Raw genomic sequence first — 22,949 nt, 5'->3', positions numbered from 1 at the left:
TCCCCAGGACAAGGAGCACCCAATCCCTGCTATCAGTATTTTTTAAAAATTGAAAGTTTACATTAAAAGGTTGAGAGTACAGCCAGAGTTGAGACTCCTTGAGCTTCCCTGTCCACACATCACTCGGCTTTCCCAAGGTACAGCCCCACATCCTATGAGCCAGGCTCAGTGATTCTTCCCTGAGGTTAACAAGAGAATGCCTAAAAAAATGATTGAGGTCCAAAGATCTGAACCAGGAAGGTGAAAAGTCAGGCCAGCCCCGAGCCAGTCAGTTAGGGTAAGGAGCTCTGCCCGCCACACTGCAGTCGCTACTCACAGAAAGGACAAAGGACAAGGACAAGTGTGGAAGCACCTGCCTCCTGCCTGCCTCACTCCACGCCCATTCACCATTCTTTAGGGTGGAGCTTCCAGATCCTCCAGCTGCTGACCAGCCTCTGGTAACTGTGGTTTATCCCTCCCCACACCTGGAGGGAGCAATGTTTGTCTTGCTCTGCCCCGGAAGCCTGTCATCACTTCACCTCCCACAGGAACCCAGCTCAGGGGAGGATGGCCACTTACCAGGATGGACAGGATCACAGGCCCGCGAATGACCCACCAGATGGACGCATTGGCATTGATGTCCCAGCACCTAGGGAGGGAGAGCCAGGCATCGTTAGGAGTAGGGAGCTGGGCTGACCAGAAGCGTTCTTCGAGATGCCACATTGCAGTCCTGAGCCCCTGAGGCTGTGTGCTCAGTATCATTAGGACTGACCCTTCCCTGCTGCCCAAGAGCACTGCTGTGGCCGAGCGAGCGGCCCTGTCTCCATGTACATCCAGTGAGTACCTGGGGGAGCGGAAGCATGTGGAACCTGAGATGGAAGGTCCTGGATCCCAAAGCCAGCACGCTGTCAGAATCCACTGGGGAGCATGGCAGCCAGCTCCACTGCCAGCAGGGGCCAGGCAGGTGACATCAGTGACCGAAGTGCCTGGGTGACTGGCATGTGACCTCGGAACTCCGGGACATCAGACACAGGGGGCACTTGGCAAACTGGCAGGCATGGGCCTGGCTTAAGGCGGTCACAACCGAGTCCAGTTGATTTTTGCCACAAGGACACATGGGAAATGTTGATAGAACTTTCCATTTACTCTAGAGAAGCTACAAGTCTAGATTTTTTGTTTTTTAGGTGAATTCATCCCATTAAAATAATTATTTTGTGCGGGGAGGATATAGTTCAGTGGTAAAGCATGTGCTTAGCATGCATGAGGTCCTAGGTTCAATCCTCAGTACCTCCGTTAAAAATAAATAGATAAACAAACTTAATTACCTTCCCCCAAAATACAAATAAATAAATAAAAGATAAAAAATAAAAAAAGACATCATTGAAAAAAGAATTATTTTGCACTGAATTTGGACTGCAAGACACTAGCAAGCCTCACTTGACCTTGTCAACTTACTGGCCTGCTTGTGTCATAATGCGGATGATGCTCAGCCTCCCGCTGGGCACGATGCCTCACTTCCTCTTTGGCTTCTTTGAAGCTTTCCCTTCACAAACCCATCCCACCGGGGATGGGGGTACCCCATCCCCGCACCTCACATCTTCAAAGAACGAGACTAGATCTCTTAGTGCTGGTCAGGGGTCTTTAGGCTGCTGCTGCTGCTCTCCCGCGTCTGCGCCTGTGCGACTCAAACACCCCGCAGCAGGGAGGAGTGGAAGAGGGAGATGCCGAGAGGAGGAAGAATGGGTTGGTCCTTAAAGCTTCATCTGAGTAGAATTGCCTGGAGTTCTGCAGTCTTGTCTGGCATGTGGCCTCACCACAGAGCTGTCAAGGCAGCAGGAGCGGGGAGGGTCTGGGAGGTTGCAGGTTGGTCGTGGTGAAAACCACTCAGCCCATCTGCAAACTCACACCCAGAGAGGGCTGGGCATTCAGCAGCCTGCACTCCTGAGAACTCGCCTGTGGCCCCAGGTCTGAGAAACAGGCCTCTCCTACAAAGCTCCAAAGAGGTGTCCATCCTGTTGGAAGAACTGAACGATATAAAATACACCCCTGTTACCTCTCCGTGCAACAGCTTACCCAACATCTTCCAGAAAGTGCCTGGTGAGAGCCCACGAAGCAACAAAAATGGCCGGGGAACCTGAGGATTAAAATTAAAGGGGGTCGGGGAGGGGGCAGAAGAGAGAGGATTCAATCTTCAACACCTGTGTGAGGAACAGTTAGCCCAGTTAGCGAACAGGTGCCAAGATTGGGTTTCCATGGAAACCCACTTGCCATACCGTATAAATGTGTAGCCTTGTGTTTCATGGGTGCCGGGGATATCCTGGGAACTGAGGCAGGATCAGATGGATCCTGAAGGCCACTTGGGGCCAGGGGTCTCCTGGGAGCTTGGGCTAGATTCCAGAGGACCTCTTCATGGAAGAAGAGAGGGAGCCAGGCCCATGGAGGCTGTAGAGGGCACTGATGGGGCCCCTTTCTCAAACTGGGATATGCTTGACAGTGCAGGGGGGACACAAGGCCACAGGAGAATAACCGGTTTTATTTGAATACTGCTTTGTGAGAAGCTTGGCCATTCAACTGGTAACGTAAGCTCTCAATGCCATTTAAACAAAAGTGCATTTTGGACAAGAGAATGGAAAGTACATGGGAATTTTAAAGATACAATACAAGAACATTTCCTGACTTCTGGTTAAACATGGCAAGTTGAATTTACACATTTATCTCTCTTTCTCCTTGAAATCCCTCGAAAATAATAGTAAAGAAATCAAAATGCTACAAGCCCATAAGCACAAAGAATGGGAAAGAAGGGTTTAATGGAAGAAAGATGACAACACACTTAGGAACATGGAAACTGGCAGGGGAGCACTGACTGATGTCCCAGGACAGAAAGCTGAAACCCAAGTGCTGCCCCGAGGATGCTGCTGGGGAGGTACCTGAGGTCCCGGGGTGGGGGGCACTGGGACCCCAACAGGGAGGAGAGAGGGCGGGGCGGGAACAGTAGGAGGGTTTGGAAGTCTGGAGAGGAAATAAGTAACCATTCCAGGTGGCCAACACTGCCTTCCCCTAGCCAAACAGTTATCTGTTCCTCCCCGACAGAGAAAGATGAGCTGAGAATCAGGGGGCTCTGGCCAAGCAGAGGGTGGAGGGGATTCTCGGCTGAACATAGGGACAAAGTGATGGTCTACATTCATTGCTGTCCAGTACAGTGGCCTCTTGCCACGTGTACTGAGCGCTTGATAAGTGGAGGGTCTCAGATGAGATGTGCTAGAAATGCAAGACAGATGGCAGATTCTGAAGATTCCGCATGAATAAAAGAATGTAAAATACGTTATTAACAATTTTTAAAATTAAATATTGAAATGTTAATATTGGGTTATATTGGATTAAATAAAATATGTTCTTGAGATTCATTTTGCTAATTAGTGAAACTAGTTTCTTTTTACCTGTGTGGATACTGGAAAATTTTAAGTCATACATGTGGTTCAGATTCTCTTTCTAATGAACATGCCTGCTAGCACGCTGACTGGTAAGAGCCCCACCCCAAGGATGCTCAGTTTTCAGACCTCTAGCAGCTGGGCTTCTAACCCTTCCTCCAGCCCTCCAACCCCCACCGCAGGCAGGAGGTGAAAAACTTCTTCCCTGGAGGAGCTAAACAGCCCCAGACAAAAGGCCTATTAAGAGCAACGCTGGGGATCCCCTAACCGTGGCCATTTCCAGCCCAATCTCCCTGGAGAGACATTTCCCAGCCCCCACACAGAGGGCCTTCAGTCAACTCTGAAGTGACGCATAAATATAAACAGTCAAGGTCACCGACATCTGAGGAAAGCTGATTACATAAAAGACAAGGACCAAAGCAGCCAGAGAAAGGGAACTCAGAGGAAACAGACCATACGGGCTGCAGGAGGAACTTAAACAAAACAATTCGAAGGCATATCATCAGAGAGATGAGAGAGAAGATTACATCCACCAGACACAAACAGGATGCGAAAAACAGGATGCATTCAGAGAGCAAGGAAGAGGGCTTGGAAATTGAATATGATGTAATATATGATAACCAAGATTTTAAAAATTCTGTAGATGGGTTGGAATAAACATCAGGAATTGCCCAGAAAGCAGAACACAAAGAGTGGAATGAAAAGTAGGAAGAAAGAAAGGAGAAAATTAGAAGTTGACTCCGGGATGTGCACCATCTGATTAAAAGTTTCAGAAAGAGAGGATAAAAACCAGAGGGAAGGAAATGATCAAATAGAGAGTGTAAGAATATTGCCCAAGAAATGAAGGATGTGAGTTTCCAGATGAAAGGACCACCAAATACCAGCAAAAAAAGGATGAAAATGCACTTGTGTGGGGGCGCATCCTTATATTTCAAAACACAGGGTACAGAGAGGATCCTGCAGCTTAGCGAGAGAGGTAAGTAAAAAGACTCAGGAAACAATGACTTGTGGCTTGTCCCATAGCACCGGATGCCAAAACACAAGGCCTTGACAATTCTGGGGGAAGATGATTTTTCAACCTAATTTCTACACCCAGCAAAACTACAAATTAGGTATGAAAACCAAACAAAGACATTTTCAGATAGGCAAGGCAAAAAAATGCACCTTCCACACACTCTTTGTTGGATAGGCACTGGAGGATGTGCTCCAACACACCTAGGGAGTAAACCAAAGAGACAAGAAATGAAAGAATTGGATCTGTGGAGGAAAGTGAAGGGAATTCTCAGCATGAAGGTTAAGGGAGTTAAGCAGGTCAAGAGAACAACCAGCCCAAACAGAGCAGGAGGGCAGAAGGCTCTTCTAGAAAGAACATGGGTGGGTATATTAGGTTGAATAGTGTCCCCTACAAAGGTTCATTTCCTTAGAACATTAGAATGTGATCTCATCCAGAAAGAGGGTCTTTGCAGGTGTTATTAGTTAAGATGAGGTGTAGTTATAAGGACCTTAATCTAATACGACCGACATCATTTTAAGAAGGCCATGAGATTGGCAGGGAGAAAGATGAAACACAGGGAAGAAGACCCTGTGATGACGAAGGCAGAAACTGGAGCGAGGCATCTACAGGCTAAAGGACCAGCTTTGCCAAAACCTTGACTTTGAGCCTCTCGCCTCCAGAACTAGGTCTGGTGTTTGAAGCCACTGAGTTTGTGGCAGCTTGTTGCAGCAGCCCTAGGATACCGATACAGCACGAATAAACCAAACAAACAGGCAGGAATGGATTACATGTTGCTGCATTTGATCACTGGAGGGTTGTCCAGTTCTGTTGGAGAATTTGGGAGACTTAATGACAGTGACATAAAACAAGTACATTCGAAATGACTCCATGAAAAAGAAAAAGTTAACTATTGGAAGTGAAATCATCGTATGCCAGTTGGCTCAGTGTTGTCAGAATTGTCTATTGTCTATGTCAGTTGTCAATTCTATGTCTGTGTCTGTTGTCAATGTCAATATTGTCTATTGTCTATATCAGTGTTGATGTAGACATAATGATGTATACATTGAATATGATTTAGCCAAAAACTGTGAAAAACTCCAATGGGAGGATGGAGGTGGTGGATGAAGAATTTTATATCCTTACCTTCCTTCACAAGGAGTCAACGAATAACACCTTAAATGGACAAGGCAAGAAATAGTAGACTACTTGGGGAGGGTATAGCTCAGTGGTGGAGCATATGCTTGGCATGCATGAGGTCCTGGGTTCAATCTCCAGTACTTCCATTAAAAAAAAAAAGTAGAATATTGTTCAGAAACATGAGAGTAAATATTAGGAGGAACAGATAAGGAGTTGAAGGGTGTTACCTCTGGGAAGCAGAAGTGGGGGCTCTTTTCAGGAGACTGCTTCCCCCACACACACACTATAAGCCTTGTCATTCTATTTAATTCTTTAAGCCAAGTACATGTATAACTTTGATGAAAAAAATTCTCTGCCTCACTGTGGAGAAAAGGGAACCTTCCTACACTGCTGGTGGGAATGCAGTTTGGTGCAGCCACTATGGAAAACAATATGGAGATTCCTCAAAAGACTAGGAATAGACTTACCATATGACCCAGTAATCCCGCTGCTGGGCATATATCCAGAAGGAACCCTACTTCAAAAATACACCTGCACCCCAATGCTCATAGCAGCACTATTTACAATAGCCAAACATGGAAACAGCCTAAATCAATAGGTGCCTGGTAAAGAAGATGTGGTATATTTATACAATGGAATGCTGTTCAGCCATAAAAAACGCCATTTGCAGCAACATGGATGTCCCTGGAGAATGCCATTCTAAGTGAAGTAAGCCAGAAAGAGAAAAACACTATATGAGATCGCTCATATGTGGAATCTAAACAAAAAAAGAACATTAATACAAAACAGAAACAGACTCATAGACATAGAATACAAACTTGTGGTTGCCAAGGGGGTAGGGGTGGGAAGGGACAGACTGAGAGTTCAAAATTTGTAGATACTGGCAGGCATATGTAGAATAGATAAACAAGATTATACTGTATAGCACAGGGAAATATATACAAGATCTTGTGGTAGCTCACAGTGAAAAAAAATGTGACAATGAGTATATGCATGTTCATGTATAACTGAATAACTGTGCTCTACACTGGAATTTGACACAACATTGTAAAATGACTATAACTCAATAAAAAAATGTTTAAAAAAAATTCTCTGCCTCAGTTCTGAGTGCTTTGGGCAAACATGGATTCTGAAGGCCACCTGTGTATAATTTATTATTTTATATCTTTGACAATGAGTTGGTGGGAAAGTTTGAAAGACTGATAATGGCTTAAGTCGTGGTTCTCAGTGTGGTCCCTGGACCAGTGGTATCAGGGTCACCTGAGGCCTCATTAGGAATGCAGAGTCCCAGGCCCCACCCCCACAGCGGGGCCCAGGCAGCCGGGTTTGACACGCCCTGCATGTGATTCTGTTGCAGCTCCAGCTGCAGAGCCACTGGTCTGAGTTCCCTCAGTGAGTGGAAGCTTGATTCATCGCCTATAAAAGCCAGAGGTATCCCCCTTTTCTGGGCACAGCCTGATAGCCCAGCCACCTTGAAAGAATAAAGCTTTAGATGACTATTAAAAACTTTAAAAGCGTTTGTGCCTTCCAACTCAGGGATCCCAATTCCAGGATTCTCTATTGCACGTGGAATAATCTTCGCCCATGAAAGTATTCATCACTGTGTTATTTATAATAGCAAAAAATGGGAAACAACCTAAACGTCCAAAAAATAGGTATTTGGTTAGAGACATTCACAGAGTAGTCCAAAATGTTTATGGAAGATTTGAAAGAATACAGAGCATGCTTCTGTGTTCATGGAAAGAGGCAAGAGTCAAAATTGTGCACACAGGATGACCACAAGCATGTGGGGAAAAATGGGAGCACAAAAAAGTCTGGAAGGAAACACCAGAAAATGTTCACTAGATGGGATTAGGGTATTTTTTTTTTCTACTCAAAAAAAAAAACACTTTTGGCCAAATTTTATGATGGACATATAATTATTTAAGCAACCTATCTCTGGAGGAAAAAAGGAGTACAAATTGAGGCAGGGGCTGCTGCTTTTTCAAGAGAAAAGCCTCTCACGGATGGAGAGCTTCAGACCTTCCCCTTCACGTCCCCTTGGGGCTCTGCAGGCAGAGGGGCCAGGAGGGAAGGAACCGCTGCTGTTTTACGAGCTGCTCTATCCCCAGGGCCTGGCATATAGGAGATGCTCAATAAATATTTGAGGAAGACAGGCAGGCTCTCATGATCTCATTTAAACCTCCTAAAACACCTGTGATGGAGGTATTATCACAATGCAATTTTGTCTCCTCGGTAGACTGTAAACGCTTTGAGTAATGAAACAATTTTTGTAATCTCCATAAGCCCTTCTGAGCACGAAGAAGTGCTCAAAGAAAGCTGAATAAGTTATGATCCTGATATTACAGGTGATGAAACTGTCCATATTCATACAGGGAAACCCTGGCAGATCTGGGAGTCAAGACTCAGTGAGTTGAGCTCCAAACTGGAGGCTTTGGGGGCACAGTGAGCTGTATCAGGCAGGTCCCTCATCCCCAGGTTTTGTGGGACTACTGGCCTATGTGGAAATCCAGATCTACAGAGCCCTACAGTGCCCGCTGGCCGAGGGTCATGTGCTAATCAGGCTACCAAAGTTCAGAAGCAGGAAGGCTCAGTGAGTTCTGCCAGTTCAGGGAACTTCCCTGATGGTCTGATGAGGAAGTAGGGCCCTTGCATGTAAGGATTCAGACAAGCAGAAAAGACAGTGGAGGGCATTCCTGGCAGGGGCACTTCTTAATTAAAGGCACCAACAAGAAAGTAAATGAAGCTAATGGCTGGTACACATGACTACCCCTGTAAGCCTGTGAGTCAGTCACAGACACCTGACTCTGTCTAGAACCCAGTGGGTAACTTACACAGGTTTATCAAATGAACAATTGATGACTGGATGGATGGATGGATAGATAGATGGATGGATGGATGCAAGGATGAATGGGTGCGTGGATGGAAGGATGGATAGATGATGTTTGTTTATGGCAGAATAAGAATTAAGGGATTATGTTATGTCATGTCTCTGAGCCAAGGTTTTTCTGAGAGGCCTCTGAAGGTTGTTATGATGATTAAGCAATGCATATAAAGTGCCGAGCTCAATGCCTGGCATATAGTAAGTGCTCAAGAAATCAGAGTTGTTATCATCTTCATTGACCAGAAAGGAAAAGGGTAAGAGATGTAATGGAACGTGCAGCTGTCTGTCTTGCTACCATTTCCCCTCCTTCTGAGAAGCAGAATCCTGAGTTTCCTTTGGGAAGCTATGTGGTTTGAGTAGCTTAAGCCAATCAGTGTATTCCATTCCCTCAGGCCTCTGTGACTGGTTCAAGGATGTGTACGACACTTAAGCTGGTCCAATCAGTGAATCTCAGAATATTTGCTGGGAATGCTGGGACACAGCCTCTTTCTTTCTCTCATTAGACATAACAGTGAAGCCAGTAAGCAGCCCAGAAGCTGCTGGCAGTTACACTGGGAGCAACAGCCTAATGTTAAGCAAAGTAGAAAGACAAAAGGAAATGTTGAGCTGCTAGATCCAGCCTCACATGAAGTTGGTGCTCCCTGGACTTGTTAGTTATAATTGAACCAATTAACTGCTTTTATGTTTAAAGCCTATCTAAGCAGGTTTTCTGATACCTACAGTCAAAAGCACCCTAACTGATTCAGAAAGGAAGCAAGGGACCTAATTAAACTTAAAAGCTTTTGCACAGCTTTTAAAGGAAACCATAAACAAAACAAGAAGACAACCTATGGAATGGGAGAAACTATTTGCAAATGATGAGACTGACAAGGGCTTAATTTCCAGAATATACAAACAACTTACACAACTCAATAACAAAAAAAACCAAACAACCCAATCCAAAAGTGAGCAGAAGGCCTAAAAAGACATTTCTCCAGTGAAGATACACAGATGCCCAATATGGCACATGAAAAGATGCTTAACATCATTAATTATTTGAGAAATGCAAGTCAAAACTACAATGAGGTATCACCCTACACAGGTCAGAATGGCCATCATTCAAAAGTCCACAAACGATAAATGCTGGAGAGGGTGTGGAGTAAAGGGATCCCTCCTGTACTGTTGGTGGGAATGTCATTTGGTGCAGCCACGATAGAAAACAGTATGGAAGTTCCTTAAAAAACTAAAAATAGACCTACCATATGATCCAGAAATCCCACCCTTGGGCATATATCCAGAGAAAACCCTAATTTGAAAAGATACATGCACACCAAATGTTCATAGCAGCACTATTTACAATAGCCAAACTTGGAAGCAACATAAATGTTCATCAGCAGATGACTGAATAAAGAAGTTGTGGTATATGTATACAATGGAATACTACTCAGCCATAAAGAAGAATGAAATATTGCCATTTGCAGCAACATGGATGGATCTAGAGATTATCACACTAAGTAAGTCAGAAAGAAAAAGACAAATATCACATGATATCATTTATATGTGAAATCTAAAATATGATACAAGTAAACTTATTTATAAAACAAAAATATATTCACAGACATAGAAAACAAACGTATGGTTATCTAAGGGGAAAGGGTGGGGAGAGGGATAAATTAGCAGTTTGGGATTAGCAGATATAAACTAGTGTATACAAAATAGAAAAACAAGGTCCTACTGTACAGCACAGGGTATATTCAATGGCTTGTAATAACCTATAATGGAAAACAATATGAAAAAGAATATATTTATATGTATGACTGAATTACTATGCTGTACACCAGAAACTAACACAACATTGTAAATCAACTATACTTCAATTAAAAAAAAAAAGAAAGGAAGTAGGAATGAAGACATATGAATGGAATGTCTAAGGCAGATGAGGCAACAAGTATTGGGGGGTATCAAGTGGTAAAAGGCTTTGGACACCAGAAATTGAGGCTAAGTTTTAGCTGTTACTTCCCATTTGACAGACAAGTAAAACCGAGGCCAGAGGGTTAAACACCAAGCAACTTGTATAGGATTTCATGAGTTAACTAACTTAACCGAGTGTAGAGCTGGCACTAGGATCCAAATCTTGTCTCAGTGCCCTTTCCCACATACCCTGCAGCCACCACACCCATGGAGAAACGTACCCCATCCGAGGGCGACAAATCCCTGGAGGCACTTCCTCTCCGAGGAGAAGGAGATGACAAGGAGGGTGTGAAGGTAGAGGCCTTCCACCAGCAGCCAGGAGTAGTTGGCCAGGATGCAGTACTGGAAGAAGACCATGACCAGCTGACAGCCCACCTGGACAAGGAGAGGCAGCTAAGCCCCAGGCTGGCAGCTGTGGGCTTCCCTCCGCCAGTGGTGGGATACAGTAGGGGCCAGTGTCCAGGCCGCAGAGCAAGACTCTGGGGCTCATGGCCATCCCCTCTGGCCTCCCACCATCAGAAGACCAGGCTCATAGAATTCTCTAGAAAGTGGAAATCCATAGGCCAGCAGGTTGAGTCAAGATGGCCAAGGGGCTCTTGCACACAGCAGCAGGGGACTGCATTCAAATTCTGGGACTGGCTGCCACTTATAAACCTGTCATACACTGCTCAATGCCCAACAGGAAGTGAGGGCGTTTTCCAGATGAGGAAACTGAGACCTAGAGAGGGAAGGGGGTTTCTGAGCAGCAGGTTAACAAAATCCTTTCAGGGTTTAGTTTTCCTGGAATCAGATGAAGAAGAGATGTGGCAACTATGTTAGGGGGCAACATGGATTATAGTAGACACAGCCCCTGACTGGTGCCCTGCGTCTGGATTGGAGACCTCTAAATGCCTGATGGGCATGCCACAGCGTTGGCCTCACCTGATTCTGTGATTCTTGTCACAGGCAAGTCCCTGGCAGGGACCTGGAAGCTATGCCTGTAGGATTGTGGGGCATGAGGTTTCTTTGCTAGCCTGGCTCCCATACCCTTGCTAGGAGGGTCTTTCCTTTCACTAAGCTGTCCCCTGAAGAGAGGACAGCTCCTGGGATGGCCCTAGGGCTGCTGCCAGAATGCCACAAGGTTATGTCCACAGAGGAGGAGCACCCAGCATCGCCCTGCTGGCCATCTGTGGTTCCCACCCTGTGGCCTCCCAGAGACTGATTCCAGGTGTGGCCCATGGTTGGCTCGTGAGTCTGCTGTTTAGTAGAATCTGAAAATATTTCCTGCTGGGCACTGCTGGGCTTCTGCACTGCCGGTCAGTGATGGGGTGGGGCCTGAATTTAAGTCCTCTGACTCCCACTCTGGTAATCTCCTTTCATCCTGGAAATCTCCCTGAGACACATGGGCCCTCTTCAGGGACCTCTCAGTTTGAGTCAGAAACACACACACACGCGTGCACACACACAGGAAAAATTATAAACACTACAAACTTAACAGATCCGTGAGCAATTACAGATGTGAGTGTTGGGAAGTGGCAGGCAGATTGACTAAACCAATCTCAACCTCCAGTCCCTTTCCCTGTTGCTTGCCTCTGCTATGGAGATGATGATAGCAAAAAACAAACTCAGTCTTCCAGCTTCCTCTGCAGTTAGATGTGGTCACTTGACACAGTTCCAGCCAATGAGATGTAGATGTAGTCTTGGTGGGAGAGCCTCCTTTCCCAAATGAGAAGGCAAGGCCTCCCAAAGAAAAGAAATGTTTAACCTTGACTTTACTCCTTTTCTCCTGGAATGTAGATGTGAGGCCTGGGGTTGCAGCAGCCATCTTGCTAACATGCAGTGTAAAGCACGGGATCAAGAATAGCAGAGCAGAAAGGGAAAAGGACTGTGTCCACTGTGCCACCTCTGGATTACCCAGCTGTGGATCGCTTCTGTGGGAAACAACCCCCATCTGTTCAAGCCACTGATGTACAGTTTTCTGTAATGTACAGCAAAAGGGATCTCAACTGAGACAAACTGGTAGTGCAACAAATTGACTCATCTGAGCATTCAAAAGAAGAGGGTTAGATTTAACAGAATATGATTGTTTTCCCGCAGATCTGTGCATGCAGACATGCAAGCATATGGCCACCTTTTCCTTTCTACAACCAATCCCAACCCTCTCTAGACTTGGCCATCTGTCTACATTTGGGACTTGGCAGGAGTAGGGAAAGGAGGAGCCTTGCTATGTGTCTAACTTCCAGAGTGGCTAATCCACTCCCGGACACTAGGAGATGAACAGCAGCCCCCACGGGCTTCACAATAAACTGCTTTCACAGGGGTCCCAGACTGTGCATGGGGACGTGGGACACCCTGATACCTCCTGGCCCAGCCCCAGCGCTGGCCACTTTAGCCTAGGCATTAAGTGGAGCCTCAGCAGGGACTTGGGGGAAGGACATCCCGGCTACCACTCTCCCCGAAGTTAGGCGGGGAAGGCAGGCAGGCCTGGTCACACCCTGGGCCCCATGGGCATGTTACCCTGTGGGCATTGCAGTGAGCGACATCGTCGGAGGAGAAGAGCACGGCATCCTTGATGAAGTTGGACAGGGCGCGGAGGATGAAGGACACAAACAGGTGCATGTGGATGTAGTTGCGCGTGCAGTGGAGCCTCCTGGAGGGAGAGAATGCAGGGCTGTGGGGGCCAGAGCCGGAGAGGCTGGGGCTCAGTCAGGTCCGCCCCTCTCCCTGTGTCCCGGGGAAACCCAGGTCCTGACATGACATCTCTCTGTATCTCTTTGTTAGCAGAACCTGAATGGGAACTCAGTCCCCAGGTGCCCAGTCTACTCTCACTCATGCTGCAATTGAAAACAACACAAAAGCTGGGGTTACAGAAGAGAGATTATATTCTGCCCTGACCACCATCTCCAGCTCCCAGAATGGTTTAGAATGGAGTAGGAGGGGGGACAAGAGGCACAGAAGGAACACAGGCTATAGTGAAAAATCAGACTCAGCTTCTGTCACTTTTCAGCTAAGCAACCAGACTTTCTTAGGGGGAACACATTACTGCTCTGGGTGGGGCTGACTCCACCCCACCCCACCTTCAGGACAGACTTGACCAATCAGAGCTCTCCATACCCGGCTGCAGTGAATGGCTCAGGGTTGAGCACGTGCCCCAAGCCTGGCCTATGGGAACTCCCCCAGGATTTTCATTGCAACTAATGGAGTAGAGGGTCTCCTTGCCCAGGTGTAGCTGAGCTGGTAGAACGGACCCCTGTAGCTGCTGGTAATCGTCTCTGCCACTCTGGCAGAAAGACTGCCCGAGGATGAGGCCAGTGCAGGGCAAAGAAATGGCAGGAGACAGACCTAGTTCGCTGATACCTTTGAACATTTAGATCCAGCCACGTCTAACATCAGATGCCCTGAACTTGTCAAGTGTGTGCATCAAGTCACCTTTGTTTTTCTTAAGCTGTTTTAAGGTAGATTTCTGTTTTGTTTTGTTTGTTTGTTTGTTCGTTTTTTGCGACCAAGAGTCTGGCTAATACACCTTTAAAATGGGGATAATGATACTTACAGCATTGTGTGAAAATTAGAAATAATATATGCAGGGGGGAGGGTATAGCTCAGTGGCAGAGCGCATGCTTAGCATGCACGAGGTCCTGGGTTCAGTCCCCAGCACCTCCATTCAAAAAATAAATTAAAAAAATAATGCATGCAAAGCAACTGGTGCAGTAAGTGTTTAGTGACGTACAGTTAATGTTGAATGAATAAAGGAACGAACAAGGTCGCAGATACTTCAGTGCTTTGCCACAGGTAAGCTTTAGATCAAGAGGAGACAAAGTGACCCAGGCAGAGCTTCCTCTCCCTGGTCTCAGCAATGAAAAGAGACCCAAAGGCTGTGCCTGGGGCAGGCTGGGAAGATGCAGAGCTGGCAGCGAGTTCTCACCGGAAAGCACAGAGGATGCTGAGGGCAACCAGGAGCATCACCAGGGAGAAGCTGTAGCCCACAGTGTACATGACCTTCAGCTTCAGCAGGAACTGGTACTGCAGAGAGAGACAGGTGTGTGTCAGCCCCACCCGTCCACCTGGCTGGATCTGCTCTTTTTTGCCTCGGGTGTGCCTGCTACAGGCAGCCTGAACCCCTTCAACTCTGACCACTCTTCTGCTCCTACCCCAAGGTCACAAAATTCAAAGACTCATGACAGCTCGGCTTGGGAAAAGATCTGGCGGATCTGATGCCAATTCAAACTTCTACCCCATGTATAGGGCCCCTTGCTACCACCCTGAATTCAGTCCTTTACTTGAATACATTCAGGGATGAGGTGCTCACTGCTTTTTGAGGAAGGCAGTCAGTATACAGCAGTGTAAAGTATTAAACTTTTTTTCCCTTGTGTAAATCTAAAATCTGACTACTTTTCAATTGTACCTATTGGCCCCTTTTCCGTTTCTGGAGCCAGTTAAAATAAATTGAATTTGTCTTGTATCTAAACTCCAGCATTATTTTAAAAATAAACTTTTCATTTTAGAATAGTTTTAGACTTACACATTTTCACCATCATCTGACTAAAGGGAAAAAACAAATAGACATTTCAACAGTAAGAAAGGATGATTCAATTCTCAGAATCAAAGACAAAGTTTGTGCCAGTCTGTGGACCAGAACTTAGGGACCAGCAAATCACATGGTCTGGAAACCCTTCCAATCTTAGGGATTTTTTTTTTCTTCCTAACATAAGCTGAAGCCACCATAGGTCTCTTTTTTTTTTTTTTTTTTTTTGGACAATTAATTTTCTGAGTTAGGTTCAGAGCTCTGCGTTTATCTTTGTTAAGTTTCTGCTCCTTCTTTTGGCATTTTACAGTTTCAACTGGCCACTAATATCACAGTTAAGGCCCTGAGCTCCATTCTTTCCCAGCTGATTAGCCTAAGCGAGCAGTCCTTTTGTGTGGTTTTGATAGATATAACTCACAAAGATAAAAGCTCTTTGGGGTCTTCAATAATTCTTAAGAGTGTAAAAGGCACCGGAAGTCAGGCTGTCCTTTCTCCTGGACAAGCAGACTTGGGGATGTCTGCGGCAACAGTCACCAATGGCAGTCATCTTAAAACGAGAGAGTGCCAGCCTTGGGAAGAAGCCACTGGGGTAGCAGGAGGAGAGACAGGAAGAGCCTGGTCCTTGGTGGCTTGGCGGGGCTGCTTCATTAGAGTCCTGACGCCCCTTCTCTGTACTGCCTTGTTACGTGAACCACATTAGTTTATGAAGCTGGTTGGAAATTTCTGTCGTTTGCAGCCTACAGCATCCTTTTGAACCTGCCACTCATTATACAAACTGGTCCTCTTAATCTTAGTGGATTTTACGAATGTGATGCCCATAAGCCTCCGGTCTTCATACAGGTCAGTGATAGAAACGGGAATCTACAGAGGTCAGAGCCCATCCACCAGCCCTCCAAGGCCATATGCTTCCTTGTTGGGGCCCATTATTAAATTACTCCCCTCAGAGCTAAGACCTCATGTGTCTTCCCATTTTGGATGAAAAGCCCCAGGAGAGAAGAGACTCCATCCTCCACTTTGGTCCCCCAGTCAGTCTCCTTCGTGAAGAACAAGACTGACTGGCTATAGCGGGAGAACCCTGAGAAAAAATTCCAAAGCAGCTACGATCTTCCTCCCAACTTTGTCTTTCTCCCTGAATTCTTCTGTGTCCCCTCCATGCTTCTCTAACATGCTCCCACCCCATCCTCCAAGGGACCAGGAAGCTTTTCCTCCTGTTTTCCCACTGGGAAGTTTAGCCTATGTTTAGCCTTAGTGGGGTGGCAGCAGAAGGCAGAGGACAAGGCACTAGACTCTGTTTGAATCCCGCCTCTGCTACTTTCTTTTTTCTTTTCTTTTTTCTCTGCTCCTTTCTAAACACATTCCTCGCCTCCAAGCCTCAGTTTCCTCTTCTGCAAAATGGAGAAAATAATGTCCTTACAATGAGTCCTTCTGAGGATTCGGCGTAGTCGTGCATCAAGCAGCTGGCCTGACGTAGACGTTCCGTCCGACAAACAGGTATCCGGCCCCTTGCAGGTGCCAGGCACGGTGCTGGGCCCTGGAGGCCCGGAAATGAATAAGACTCTTTTTGATTTCTCAGCGCTGCTTCCATGCACCTAGACCCACGCCTGGCCCACCGTTGTTGCTGGTTAGATGTTTGCTGAGTGAATGAAGGCCTCTGAGGAGCTCATAGTTTAGCTGGGGAGATGGATATGCATGGCACGTGCTGGTGATTGACTATAACATGGTAGGTGATAGTTGGAAGCCAACAAAGGGTATTAAGTGAGATGGCAAAACGGGCTTTCTGGAGCTGATGAGCGGGAGTGGAGTCTTGAAGGATGTGAATGAATCAGCCAGGAAAAGCGAGGTGGGAGGGGTTCTCTGAAACTGATGGCGCCTTCAGGGAGGCCGCTGGAGGCATCTGAAGACGTTCAGCCCCCAGCTCACAGTGTCCTCTCTCAAACCAGGCCCACCCAAGGCTCCTCTGAGAGGAACATTTATGAGCACATGTGGCGGCCAGGGACCCCTCTCAGCAGCTCTGTGAGTTAACCCTGGTTCTCTTGACAAGCCTGTGAAGTGAGAACTATCATTAACTCCATTTCCCTGATGAAGAAACTGAGGCACAGAGAGGTTAAGTCCTCCTCACCCCCACCAAGGTCACAGGGCAAGTTCAGACACACCGGCTTGGCTCCAAGCATTTAGCCCCAGTCACTGCTCTTTGGGTTTCATGCCCACCTGACCCCTAGAGTCACGGTGGCACGTGGCAGCCCTCACTGTGCCACGGCCCTCAGGACCGTCATCTCTGGGCTGACAGAGGGCAGGGAAGTAGGCCCAGCCACCCCAGAGAGCAGGGGAGGTGTGGAGGTGAGGGGCACAGCCCCCAGGTTGCCTGACCTCAGCCCTGGGCCGGCTCCGTTTTGTCCTCCCCCAGATGCTCCTGCCCTGCAGGCCCCCACCCGCAGGGATGTCCCCACCCCATAGCGAGGCACCTACCCCACAGGGAGGCCCCCACCCCGCAGGGAGGCCCCTACCACACAGGGAGGCGTAGGCAGGCTTACCCGCTTCTCATTGGAAGAGTCGTTCACATTCACCCCACAGGCCAGGTCAGGTCTGGGGAAGGTTTCCGACCAGCCGCGCTGTGTGCAGTTTCGAAACATGGAACCTGCGGGGGCCAAGCATCTTTCAGGTGAGCAGTGGGGAGCAGACAGATGGCTGGGGCTCCAGGTGCCTTGCCACGCCTTGGGGGCAGCCAGAGCTTCCTTCTGTCACTCTCTCCCCAGCCACCTTTCTCAGAACCACACCATCAACTCCCAACTGGCCCAGCTGATCCTTGAAGGATTTGTAAGAGTCAGAAAAAGTGGTGGGAGAGGTACGTAGGTGGATGGCCCTAGAGGCGCAAAGACCCAGGATGTGTGTGCGTGTGTGTGCATGTGTGAAAGAGAGAGACAGACCTGTGGAGCCCCGATACCTCGACTTACAAACCAGGCCGGCCCTGAATGAATACCTGCCCCCAGCCGCCAAGCACTGCCTGCCTCCCTCCTGGCCCCGACTGCCTCCTCCACACCCCCACGCCCCACGTCCCACTGTGCCAGGCACCAGGCTCCACCAGGGAGGAGACTGACACAGGTCACAGTACCCAGCACTCCCCAAAACTCCTCTCAACAGGACCCAGCAGAACTTCCAGCATCACTGCTCCCACCCGGGGCCCAGCTGCACTCCAGGGATCTTAGACTCTGTGCCGCTGTAACTCGCTTCACCCCGGCCCGTCCCCACCCCTCACCCTTCCCTCCCCGGCTCCAAACTCCACTCTCCACCCTCCACCCCCACTGGCTGAGGTGCCACTTCAGGCTTTTTGAGGGTTTTCCCGAAGCAGGGGGCTGTGCTCCCCAACCACCTGGGTGCTCGCCAAAGAATAGCGCCTTCAAGCTAGGAGGATGCTGTTACTTTTTCAAGGGGTTGCGGTGTCTCATATGATTAGAGAGACTGGATGGAATGCTTAAGAACATCAGTCCAGAGTGACTCTGATGACACATCCCTAACCAAAAAAATGTGGATCTCACACAAATGATTGTGTAGTTACTCAGTTATAAAATGTCACTGTCTACTTTAACAGAACATGGTAATGACCACATGCCAGGCACCGGGCTAAGCATGTGATACGTCTTAACTCATTAAATCCAAACAAGACTGTGAGGTCGGCACTGTTCCTTTTATAGGCAAAATCTCTTCTAACGTGTAAGTACTGCACCCACTTGCTAGCTGGGGAAACTGAGGCACAAAGGAGTTCAAGACCTTGCTCAAGATTGCGCTGCAGTAAGTGGGGGACATGGGATTTGAACCCCGGGTTCAGGCCTGCACACGACGCGCTAATCCCCTCCCTTACTCCTGCTTTCCTCGCTTCCAGGGGCTGGAGCCATTCATTGGGTGGGTCCCCCAGAGAATCTGGCCTGGGTAAGGCCACACCCATAATGAACTTTTCTACTTCTCTCCTGGCTCCTGGTCCTACTCCTGCACTAAGAAGCTCTATTTAAAAAAAAATTTTTTTAATATGTATTTTATTGATTTAAAAAATTTTTTTAAATGGAGGTCCTGGGGATTGAACCCAGGACTTTGCACATGTTAAGCACGTGCTCTGCCACTAAGCCCCCAAGAAGTTCTACCTTAGACCTAACTTCATGCCCTGCTCCCCAGCATCTGAAAACCAGCAGGGTGGCACCAAGCTAAAACCTGCCAGGCAGCCACCCCTCACAGAAGGAATGGAGTTATTGGCCCTTCAGCAGCGATGACAAGGCTCTACCTCTGTGTTTTTCTGTGTTACAAACCACCAGGTAACTGGCTCACCACTCACACCTCAGCACAAGGCTGCACCCTGGCCCCTCACTCCTTAGTGACAATGGCTCCCCTGTCTCCTCAGCAGACGATGAGTCCCGAGGGTTCCCCAGGGCTTGCCCGGACCAGCTCTGCCTCCTCAAACATTTGCAGGCTGGCTGGCTGGCTAGGAAAGCAAAGGATGGGGGATGAAGAGCCCACTCTAACCTCTTCTATGAGAAAAGGGGGGAGAGCTTGTCCAGAAGGAGCTTTGAGAGCAGAAGCGCAAAGACAGGGGAGAGGAGCTGCCAGCCAAGAAGGAAGACTTGGAAAGCCATCAGGAGGGGCTTCCCTGGCTGCACTGACCGGCCCAGCTGTGCCCTCTGCTCTGGGCTGCAGCGGAGGGCTGGCTCCAGTCCCCGGGTCGGGCTATGTGGATGCTGCGGGTGCAGGGCGCTGATCCCAGCCCCATAGCTAGGAGCAGTGCCACCCCTTTTGCTCTAATTAGTATTCTGTCCAAGGCCCATTAGTCCCCCTAGCTAGGCCTGGCATGTTCCTCTCGATCTGACAAGCCCCAGGATCTGGGCCACTGGCTCTCAGGGTTTAGGATCAAATGGGTTCCACTGAGCTGGAGAAATATGGCGGCATTTCCGGAACCACCAGATTCTGATCTAATTGAAGGAGATGCTGCTGGCCTATTTTACAGACGGAAAAACCAAGACCCAGAATTGGGCAAGTGCCCCACCGGGACATGTCCCATCACTGTACCGTCTTCCTGCCTGGCCTTCTCCCTGCAGTCCCAGGGGCAGCTCAGGCAGGACATCGTGGCCTTTGGGCTCTAGTCATGCCAGGTCTATGACGGCTCATGTGGCCTGGAGCACAGGTTTAGAACCAGCTCCATCTGAGCTGGAAACCCAGCACTGCCTCTTGGTTGCTGTGTGACCTTAGGTGCATCGCTTCTCTGTGTCAAATGGCAATAACCACCCAAGCTGCAGGACTGGGCAAGAAATACAATAGCCCACGGAAATCACCCAGGCTGGTGCCAGACACAGAGCGGGCGCCACAGGGCTACTTCCCTTCTGCATTTGGCTTTTCTAAAATAGACTGGGATTGGGGGAGGAGGGGTGGATTCTTGGAATTTAGGAGACGGGTGGAAGATTTCTGTAGTTAAATCAATGGAGCTACATTGTCAGACAGGAAAGAATGGGGGTCATATTGAGGCTGGTGGATGAGAAACTGAATTAAAACCACACAAACTTCCTGGAATCCAGAAGCAGTTATCGGACAGTGTGTCCCTGGAGGCTGGGCTGCCTGTCCTGGGGCCTGCTCTTCACTGACCCAGCAGAATTCCCAAGACAGATGCCGCATGTGACCCAGGCCAGGTGCCCAGAGTGGCGAACAAGGCAGGGCCCTTTGTTAACAGGGCTCGCAGCTGAACTGCGAAGGAGACAAGGGGTGGGCTCTCTCTGGAGTCCCCTCCAACCCACTTCCACTGGGTTTAATTCCTAATAGGTGAAGGGTCCTGACCCAGGTTCAGGTCAAAGGCCCCCAAAGGCACAATCAGAATTTTTGTGTGTGTACCTGCATGCGGTTTGGGTAAGAGCCAGGCCAAAGCTTTTATCTGATCTTCAAAAGCCTCCAGGACCTCAATCAGGTTAGGAACCTCTACTGCGTCAAGGCTCCAATCCCCACTAAGAGAGAAGGGAAAGAAAACCAAGGCCTGATCTTGCTCGGAAAGTGTGTTTTTTAATAAAAAACTCTGAAAGATAAGTGCCCTTTTAAGAATCAAAGGAATGCATCCTAGAGGGAACATTCTCAGCACAAACAGACAAGTATCTGGGGGCAGAACCCAGCCTGCAGTTTCTCCAGTCACGCGGACACCCATCCTGTCTGGGCTCATACAGTCTGTACCCTGAGAAAGAACTAATTTGTTTTTCTTTCAAAAGGAAGAAAGGGTCCAGAACACCAGGTCGTCCTCACTGGGCGCTCCTCCCTGGGTTGAGGTGGGGAGTCCTGTGGGACATCACTGAGGAGCCTTCCTTCCTGAGAGGGGGCCAAGGGGCAGGAATCTAATCAGACCCGAGATGGATCTTTGGGGAGGGAAGGTGATGGAAAGGACTGTTCTTGGTGAGTAATTGAGGCTGGAGTGGCCTTCATCTCATCTATGCTCCTGGGCTGGCCAAGGCCCTGGGCGTGGGGCTGGGTATGAGCACAGTGGTCCCCCAGGTTGAGATGACCACCCCCACCCCCATCCTGTGCATAGAGAGCCCTGCCTCAGGATGGACGTGCAGGCACATGGATCCTGCATCTCCACAGCGACACCATGTGGCAGAAAGGAGAAACTGCAGCAGACGTAGTCATAGGACCCCAGTTCCCTTCCTCACAACGTGCAGACCTGGACCTGCACCCCTGGCTAGCCCCTGATGGGTCTTAAGCAGCTAAAGGGTTGGAGAGCCTCTAGAAGGAGATAATGGGCTTCTAGTTAAGGCAGGGGTTCAAGCAATTGATTACAGAATGATGTGGCTATGAGCATGGCTCTGCCTGTCCCTCTGTGGAAGGGCAGTGGGGGAGGGATGGTGATGGGGGAGACGGAGGCACTGTGGCTCTGAGAAGGTTGTGAAGGGAAAGCAGGAACTTCAAGTCCCTCCAACAGGAAGACTTGGTCAGCCAGGGAGGAGCACTGGACGGGGAGCCAGAGACAAGGGTCTGGTCCTAGCCTTTCACTGACCAGCATGTTGCCCCAGGTCAACCGTGCCTGGCTTAATCTCCTGTGTTCTGGGCTCCACAGACCCCAGAGAAAGACATGGAGGGTCATGCCAGGAGATAAAGACTGTTGATGAGTTTGCTGGTGTTTGTGTGCTTGCGAAGGGATTTGGGGGAGGAGAGGGAGAGAAGGGACAAAGGAAGATACTTAAAATTGATTCCCAAGCATGGCTTTACTGGACTGGTATTCTTTATTCTCCCCATTTTACAGATGAGGAAATTGAGACCCAGAGACAATGAGTAACTTTGGCCCTGAGGCAGAGACTGGCACCGAGCTGGACCACATTTCCCCATGTCCCTTGCAGGGAGGTGTCACCATGTGACTGGGCTATGGCACAGCCAACATGGACAGCAGTGGTATCACTTTCAGACCTGATCCTTTGAAATCTCCCTCGTGTGATCCTCTGGGCCAAGGGCCCCTCGCCAGTCAGAAGGGAAGCTGGGTGTTGAAAGCATAAGCAGAGAGGTGCTGGATGCAGAATAACTACATGGAGAAGAGACTCCTGTTTGGGACTTTATTTTTGTAGGGGAAGGTAATCAGGTTTATTTATTTATTTATTCTGGAGGTACTGGGGATTGAACCCAGGACCTCGAGCATGCCGAGCATGCACTCTACCACTTGAGCTATACTCTTCCTCCCGGGGAGTTTGTTCTTGGTAAGGGCCTCATCAGGCAGCTTTTCTTGTCCTGCATGGATGAAGGCAGAGGGGCAGCCAGCCAGGCCAGGCTTTGGACTAAAAATGACTACACTGAGGGCAGGGGCCAAAGGCCAGGCAACTACCTGGCCTCCAACAGAATCACCCCCACCACCGGGCCGTAGACCCTCCTTGACCATAGCCCCGAGGACAGAGCACTAGTTTTGAAGAGAAATCTGGGTGTAAGTCCCCGGTTTCTCCATCCCTCAGCTGTGAACCTGAGGCAGACTGCTGACCCCTCTTAGTCCCTATTGTTAGTATGCTTTACCAGATCAAGGGAAGGGACAAAGTCTGTGGTTTACAGGGGTTTTGTGATGACTAAATGAGCCCGTGTATA

At 48.5% G+C, this 22,949-nt stretch overlaps 1 protein-coding gene across 1 annotated transcript in view; it reads right to left on the bottom strand.

The window, feature by feature from the left end:
- Nucleotides 1–22,949, bottom strand: part of SCTR (secretin receptor) — a 70,134-nt gene that overhangs the window by 10,960 nt on the left and 36,225 nt on the right. Inside the window, exons 4-9 of the mRNA XM_031451270.2 lie at nucleotides 17,405–17,508; nucleotides 14,274–14,371; nucleotides 12,869–13,001; nucleotides 10,594–10,747; nucleotides 2,053–2,113; nucleotides 559–628 (exon numbers count right to left, since the gene is read on the bottom strand). Of these exons, the coding sequence (XP_031307130.1) occupies nucleotides 559–628; nucleotides 2,053–2,113; nucleotides 10,594–10,747; nucleotides 12,869–13,001; nucleotides 14,274–14,371; nucleotides 17,405–17,508 (620 nt within the window). The remainder of the gene's footprint in view (nucleotides 1–558; nucleotides 629–2,052; nucleotides 2,114–10,593; nucleotides 10,748–12,868; nucleotides 13,002–14,273; nucleotides 14,372–17,404; nucleotides 17,509–22,949) is intronic.

Source organism: Camelus dromedarius, chromosome 4, assembly GCF_036321535.1.
Source record: "Camelus dromedarius isolate mCamDro1 chromosome 4, mCamDro1.pat, whole genome shotgun sequence".
Classification (NCBI taxonomy): Eukaryota; Metazoa; Chordata; class Mammalia; order Artiodactyla; family Camelidae; genus Camelus; species Camelus dromedarius.
Note: the sequence above shows the minus strand (reverse complement) of the source record. Positions and strands in the feature narration are given on the sequence as shown.